Source organism: Balaenoptera ricei, chromosome 20 (assembly GCF_028023285.1).
Source record: "Balaenoptera ricei isolate mBalRic1 chromosome 20, mBalRic1.hap2, whole genome shotgun sequence".
In the NCBI taxonomy this organism is placed as follows: domain Eukaryota; kingdom Metazoa; phylum Chordata; class Mammalia; order Artiodactyla; family Balaenopteridae; genus Balaenoptera; species Balaenoptera ricei.
Genome location: NC_082658.1, coordinates 8,269,800 through 8,277,815, shown reverse-complemented (window position 1 = coordinate 8,277,815; position 8,016 = coordinate 8,269,800). Strand labels below are relative to the sequence as shown.

The window sequence follows — 8,016 nt, the reverse complement described above, 5'->3', positions numbered from 1 at the left end:
GCCCTTCCCTGCTCCCGGCTGCCTCCATTCCAGGGATGAGGATGGGAAGGGGCAGCCCTGGGCCTGGGGGAATAAGGGCCCCCTGGGCACCCGGCTCCTTTGGTGAGGACGCTGAAGAGGGCTGCAGGCCGCCTCCCACTGTCCCCAATTCACCCACCCAGCCACATGTGGGCACAGTGTGGATGCAGGGGGTCCACAGGGCCTTGCGCGGACAGACTGGAGGTTACAGCTCTCGTGCCCCAGCAGGGCAGCCTGGGCTGGGAGCAGCCGCCCCGCCCTCTCTTTATTTCACCCCACCCCCACCCCAGGCCCCTCTGGGAATCACTGTCTCCCTTCAGGCTGAGCTGAGCTGAGCGACAGCAGGGCAGAGAAGGGGACAGTGGGACTGGGTAGGAGCCCCCAGCCTGCCTCCCCACACCCCTGGCACCCGGCCGTGGGCTCCCCAGGGGGCGGCCAGTTCAGCAGTCACTGTCCCTGCGCAGGGAGGCGTGGCCCCGCAGGGAGCACTGCATCTCCGTGAAGGCGAGTGAGCCCACGGCACACGGGCCCACAGGGTGGAAGCCGAACCTCTGGTAGAAGGGCACCAAGCCCGTCCTCGCACATGAGCACGGCCAGGTGCACGCCCGGACGGCCGCCCAGGTGGTGCAGGTAGCGCCAGAGCAGGATGGAGCCCTTGCCCTGCTGCCGGAAGGGGCGGTGCACAGCCAGCACGTGCAGGTGGGCCATGCAGCCCCTGGGCCTGTGCAGCGTCAGCGACTCCCGGGGGCGAGAGACGGACACGAGTCCAGGTCACCTCTGTGGACACCTGCACCCCCAAACCAGCCCCACCTGGGCCAAGGGCAGGTACCCCTGAGTGCCTCTAATCAGGACCCCCCTCCTACCCAAGGAGACCCCAAATTGGGACCTACATTCCCAGCCCTATGCCGGTCCCTTCATGAGGGCCTTGAGACCGCAAAGGACTGGTCTTGCCCTGGAGAGGACCCACGTCTGTGCTCATCACTTGGCTCGGAGGAAGAAATCCCAGCCTCCAGGCTCCTCCCCCTACCTGGCTGGCCTCTGTGAGAGCAGGAGGAGCCGGGGCCATCGGGCAGTGGCCTCTCTTCCAGAGGCCTTCCTGGGGCTGGGCATCTCTGCCCCCGACCCCTTCCTCACCTGAGTGAGTCTCTCCTCATCCCACAGGGAGCCGACGATGAAGGCCACGAGGCGGCCCTCCACGAGCCAGTCCAGGGACAGCTCAGGACACAGGGCCAGGAAGTGCCGGACCTGGTCCAGGTTCAGGGGGCAGATGCCCAAGACAGAGATGAAGGCTGTGGAGGAGGCCCCGGTGGTGACTCCGTGGTCACCGTGCCACATGCCCACTGTCCACTGAGCACCTGCTCGGATGCTGGGGGTGGGCTCCCTCAGCCCCCAGCCCTCGCCCACTTGAAAGCAGAGGATTCAGGGCTGCTCTTCCCCCCACTTTGCTGAACACGTACGTGCTCTCGCACACGTACGGAAACACCCAGAGTCAGATACTCTGGGGTCCCAACTGCCAAGGGCAGGAGACTCGAGGGTCTTCTCCCCAAGGGCAACAGTGGCAGAGTTCAGCAGCGTCCCGGACCCTGTCGGGGGGCTACCCACCTTCTCACTCAATCTCAGACACACCAGCAGCATCCTCTGGGGTGAGGCAGCGAAACTCGTTGGCGGGGAGTGTGTGGCGCCGCTGGCGGCTTGGGGACTCTGGGATCCCAGGTGGCAGGTGCAGAGCGACAGGCTTCAGGTAGCGGATGCTCTGAGTGGACATCCTGGCCGCTGCTGCTACCTTGGGGGTCCCCACCTTCAGAAGTGGCCTCTGTGATGAGGAGGGCCCCTCTGCACCTGTTGCAGAGGAGCGATGGTCAAGGGTCTGGTCCTCATCTCCCGGGGGGCCGTCCAGGGTGATGGTGCATCTTGCCTCTTTTGTAGGGGACCTGGAGTGGGGAGTCTGGGGGCCGGGGTGGAGCGGGCAAGCAGGGCATAGACACTTCCTGCCCTGTCCCTGCTCACTGGGTCCCCGGGTCACTGTTTGTCTCTTTCCCTGACTGTCTGCAGATGTGCACTTCTTAGAGGCGGCCGTCCCTCCCTTACAAAACCCCACGTCTTGCACGTCGCCCTGCCCTCCCTCCTCCACCTTCTCTCCCCACATCTCCAAGCCCCAAGCAGGGGACTCCTGTTCTTGAATTCTGGGAGCCCGGGGGCAGGGGTCCCACTTATCAGGACTGTGGGGCAGGGGCTCCAATGTTCCCCCCACAGAGCCAATCACCCCAGGGGCCGTCCACAGGCTCAGGACCAGAAAAATCCAGACTCCTGGGTACACGGCTGTTGTTGCAAGTGTGGCCGGGCAGCACGTGCTGTTGATCTCAGAGATTCCTAATCCCCCACCCGCCCCGCCTCCATTTTACAGGAAGGACGAAGTCAGCAGGGCTCTGGCCACCCTGTGCCCTGTCCCTGCGTGCTGAGGGTGAAACCTCAGATGGCACACAGATGCAGAGGATTACAGTGGCTGGCTGAGGCCCCAGAGTTTTGGGGGAAGAGCACGGGGCTAAGCCTCATGGGTCCACTCTAATCCCTGCCTTGGCGCCAACTGGCTGGCACAGGCATTCACCCTCTGTCCCCTGGAAGCCTGGGCAAGCCCACCTCTGAGGGTCCTTCCAGCTCTGGCAGCCTGAGTGTGCCATCATTTAGAGCACTTGCTTGGTGACCAATTAGAACTGCAGACCCAGAGGTGAGGGGACAGTCTGTCTGTCCTGGATGTAAAGTCAACGTCATCAAATGTCCCGGTGTGGGGACACTGGCTCAGGGGCTTCTCTTCTGACCCCTGTTGAGAGGGTTTTGCTCTTTGTGCCACAGTCTCCCTCCAGCACCAGCTCCCTTGAGAGGGTCCTGCGACCACGGCTCCCCCAGCTCTGACTCTGCTCACCCTGCCCCCACTCTGCACTTCTTCTCCCATGATGGCTCCCCTGTAGGGGTCCCACCTTCACCCCCTCCAGCCTGGTCTCCTGTGGGGCCTCCTAGCCCGCCAGACAGGGATACACACATCTGGGCATCAGCTGTGGCTGGCTGCCAGGTCTCTCCTACAGGCTCTGTGGTCCCAGGCAAATCCTGGGCTATGGCTGGGCTCCTGCTCCAGGGCTCCAGAACATTCTATGACAATTGGAGGCAGGTTGTCCAGGCCACATGGTGAACCCCAGAGGGCCATGGGACCTGACTGCCCACCTGCCCCAGCAGAGCCTGGCCTCTGATCCGGCTGAGCCCCCATCCCACTAATGCTCCATAGCGGTGGGATGACGGGTACAGACTTGGCTGTCCTCACGATGGAGTGGACATCTGAGTCACAGTATGGGAAGAACATTCTGAGGGGATGCGTGTCCCCACAGCGAAGCTGGGGCCCAAGCTTGGGGATGTTCTCTCTGGGTTGGAGGTGGGGAACCATTAACAGGAAGAAAGAGGAGATGAGCAGACCCAGGATCAGGACACACCCCAAAACCCAAGGAGGGGGTGGCCAGCAGCATCTCATGCAGCCCAGAGTGGAGAAAAGATCTCAGATTCCCCTAACAAGGAGGCCCCTGATGGCTGTTAAGAGTCCTTCCAGGAGAGAGGGGTGGGGTGGGTGGGGACCAGATGCAGTGTTTTGGGGGGCCCCAAAACACTCTGATGATGCCTCTGAGATCCCAGTTTTCCCAGCAGAGCAACTAAAAGGCCTGGACAGGCAGGGAAGGCAGCCCTCAGTTCAGGCACTTGTGCAACTAGTTGCGTTTTCTGGTGGTTTTGAGGGTGGCATCCTTTTCTCATTCCTCCCCTGCACTTAAGATAGGCTCTGCACACCTGGCACGGAGCACATTTTGCCTAATCACATTTACCTTTCCAACCATAATCTGTCACTAGCAGGTTTCCCAGGGGACGGAGGCTGAGACGGAGAATTGTGTGCAGGAGGTTCACTGGGCGAGCTCCCGGGAGCATATAAACCCCTGGAAAACAGAAATTGTATTGAACGTGTGGCAACGTGCTAGATACAGAGACTAGCAGTCTATCAACTAGGTGGCGATTCTGTTGAGGAGGATGACAGCTCATTGATTTGCTGTGGATTTATTTTGAAGCCTCCTTTGCATGGATAGGCCGACATCACTGCAGGGCTGAATGCGGCCCCGGCCTTATTTAGGGTTCAAAATCTGCCATAGTACACAGGCAGTTTCCTCAGGAACTTTCCAGACCTTTCTGCAACGGAGGTGTCAAAAGCAGGAAGAGATCGCCACCTCCTGGAGAAAGAAGGGACCTACGGCTTCCCGAGCATCTGGAGCCTGGCTCTCCAACAGAAAGATCCCGTGAGCCGCATATGTGATTTTCAATTTTCTAGTAGCCACACGAGAAAAAGCCAAAAGAAACAGGTTAGCTTGATTTTAATAAAATATTGTATTTAACCCGATATATATAAAGTTATTGTCATTTCAACAAGTAATCAATATAAAAATTATTAGACATGTTTCATACTCTGTTTTTTTTTCCTTTTTTTACACTGAGTCTTCAAAATTCAATGTCAGTTCAGACCAGCCACATCTCAAGTGCTCAAGACCCACAGGTGGTTAGGGCCCACTGCAGCGGGCAGTCCAGATCTAGAAACTGAAGTTTAAGGAGAGAGCAATAGTGGGGGGAGGCACATGTGTATGTGTGTGCACGTGTGTGTATACATGTGTATATGTACATATGTGCACATGGGGTGAATGTGCCTGTGTGGGGTGTGTGTCTAGGACAAATGGAGAACTGGGGACTTGAGCAAAGACAGAGGTGTCCCAGGGAACTTTTGGCACTGTCGGGACCTTTGAGAGAAGTTGGTTTGTTTTGTTCAATCATTCAACAAAAGTTTTTTAAATTGACGTATAGTTGATTTACAATGTTGTGTTAATTTCTGCTGTATAGCAAAGTGATTCAGTTATACATATATAGACAGTCTTTTTCACATTTTTTCCATTATGGTTTATCACAGGATATTGAATATAGTTCCCTGGGCTATGCAGTAGGACCTTGTTGTTTATCCATTCTATATATAATAGTTTGCATCTGCTAACCCCAAACTCCTAATCCATCCCTCCCCCACCCCCTTCCCCTCTGGCAACCACAAGTCTGTTCTCTATGTCTGTGAGTCTTTTTCTCAACAAAAATCTTTTGAGTACCTACTATGAATCACAGCTATGCTGGATGCTGGAATACAAAGGTACAAAGAAGATACGGTCCCACAGGAGAGATAAGCATGCAAACAAATGGTTGTAATAGAGGGAAATAAATGCAATCAGACAGGTATGACCAGGTAAGTGGGGGAATAAGTGGGGAAAATGCGGCTCTTGGAAGACTTCATAGATAAGAAGCCCCAAGCTGGGGCTTCCCTGGTGGCGCAGTGGTTAAGAATCCGCCTGCCAATGCAGGACACACGGGTTCAAGCCCTGGTCCGGGAAGATCCCACATGCTGCGGAGCAACAAAGCCCATGCACCACAACTGCTGAGCCTGTGTTCTAGAGCCCGCAAGCCACAACTACTGGAGCCCATGCTCCGCATCAAGAGAAGCCACTGCAATGAGAAGCCTGCGCACCGCAACGAAGAGTACCCCCTGCTCTCTGCAACTAGAGAAGGCCCGCGCGCAGCAACAAAGACCCAACTCAGCCATAAATAAATAAATAGATAGATAGATAGAATAAAAAGAAGCCCCAAGCTGAGTAGTGTAAGATGAAAAGGAGTTCTTTAGGTAAAACCATGGGTTGAAGTAGAGGAGTAAAAAATTACAAGCAGATGGTGAAGCAAGTGCAAAGGCATGGAGGCACCAAAAAGTCGGGATCCTGGCGTGAGCAGCTGAGGCCAGAGCGTGGAGTGTGGGTACTGGGTGCAGAGGTGGAAGGCGGGGTGGGAGGTAGGTGGGAGGTGGGAGGAACCAATTCATGAAGGGGCCCTTGTGCCATTCTCTGGTGGACCATGGAAAGCCACAGAAAGACGCTAAGCTAAGAAGTCGGATGATCATGCTTATATTTTCAATCTCCCGGGAACAAGGTGGTGAGGCGACTACAGCAACGGCGTAGGCAAGGGATGGAGATGAACTAATAGCAGCAGCTAACGTTGATCAAGCTCCTACCCTGTGCGGGCAGGTGCAAAGCACCTCCCATTCATCATGTTAGTTAAATTCTCAATAGCCCTATCTAGCAGGTACTGTTAATATTCCCATTTTACAGAAAGGAAACCAAGGCTCAGAGAAGTAAAATAAGTTGCCCAAGGTCACATAGTGAGTCAGCGGCAGCACAAGCTTCAAACCCACGTTCATCTAACTGCAGAACCTCAGCCTTAGCCACTGCACCATCCCATCACCACCCCCGCACCAGCCCCTGTGGAGCTGCCCTCCGCGGAGCAGCTCTGGACTTGGGGTTGAGAAAAGGGGGTAGAGGGACCATGACCTGGGCTTTGATGACTTACGGAGCTCAATATCGAGGGCTGACCCTCAGGTGGCCAACTTGGTACCCAGGTAAGTGACCCTGCCATCAACCTGGATGAGGACTCTGGGAAAAGGAAGGGGTTTGGGGAGAAGATGCCACTTTGCACCCGTGGCTGGTCATCCAGGAAACACCCATGTGTTGGTGCTGGGGTGTTGGTGGTGAAGAGCATGGCATGATTAAGCCACTGCTGCCCCGTTGTTCTGCAAGCTGGTCTGGTGGATTTGCTGTCTTTGGGCCCTGTGTCCTCAAGAAGGAGGGAAGCAGGATGAGCGTGCCAAGCCTGGGCTCTCACTATGGCTCAGCCTTCCCACCGTTGCCCTCGGCACAAAGGGTTTCACCCAGTGGATTGCAACCCATCCTCAGAGTCAGGAGTGAGAATGGCCAAAGGCCAGCTGGTCTGGGTCCTGATTCTGACTGTACTGCAGGGTGACCTTGGGCAGACCCCACACTTGGTTCTCCCAGGGCATCAATGCAAGGAGAGGTGAGGCTCCAGAGACAAGAAGAGCCCTTTTAACTCCCAGAGCCCGTGATTCTAGAGCAACACACAGCTGGATCTCAGAGGCATTTCTCCAGCCAGCCACTGAGGTGTGGGAGGACTCTCCAGGGCAGCTCCCCTCCTGCCCCACTTTCTGAACTAAAGCCCCCAATGCTGAAGCCAGCCTAGAGCCCCCCCAAACACTCACTGCAGGGTAGAAGGACTTCTCTGCGCCCGTCTGGATTTGCTCCTACACGGAGGTTTGGAGAGGCCGGGCAGGGTAAGGCTCCCCCAGGGGGCGGTGTGGGGCCCATGCACACGTCATGCATGGGTCTGGAGAGGCAGCCAGTGGCTGGTTAAGATAGGGACAAGACACAGCCTGCTTCCCTGAGATCAGCTCACTTTGTTGTCAGCTCTGCTGCCTCCTGCACCTGGCCAGCTCCCTAGCAAGGGGAGTGTCCAGGCTAGCTCAGTTTCTGGCAGGCACATTTGTAAATAAGCAAAATTCTCCCAAGAAGCCTCTCTATTCGCCAAGAAGGGCTAGGTGTTGGGGCCATGAGAGAAGGGGGTTTCTCCATTGGGGAATAAAGGGTTTTTTTCATTCACCAATTATGAAAATAAAAATCAGGCAGTCGCTTCCATCCAGGCTCACCACACTCACCAGCCTGGATGTGAAGAGACTGTGTCTGGGGGTTTGGGGTTTGGGAAGGAGTCAAGCCTCAAACCTTGTCCAGGGCATCTCAGGTCTGAGTGAGGGCACTGAAGGTCACCACGAGGTGGGGAGGAATGTACTGAGCCTCTCTCTGTAAAAGGGCTCAGATGAAGCTCAAACTGGGGGTGATAGGAAGGGCTTTGAGGAACTTCCCTGGTGGTCCAGTGGCTAAGACTCCACCCTCCCAATGCAGGGGGCCCGGGTTTGACCCTTGGTTGGGGAACTAGATCCCACATGCTGCAACTAAGAGTTCGCATGCCACAACTAAAAGATCCCGCATGCCACAACTAAAAGATCCCGCATGCCACAACAAAGATCGTGCACGTGGCAACAAAGATCCT

At 56.1% G+C, this 8,016-nt stretch overlaps 1 protein-coding gene across 1 annotated transcript; it reads right to left on the bottom strand.

The window, feature by feature from the left end:
• Positions 1 to 458: 458 nt before the first annotated feature.
• On the bottom strand, positions 459 to 1,828 carry AANAT (aralkylamine N-acetyltransferase). The gene is given in 4 exon segments (XM_059908134.1): positions 459 to 590; positions 592 to 756; positions 1,153 to 1,307; positions 1,621 to 1,828. Coding segments are annotated over 4 exon segments (615 nt in total). The 5' UTR covers positions 1,784 to 1,828.
• Positions 1,829 to 8,016: the final 6,188 nt, after the last annotated feature.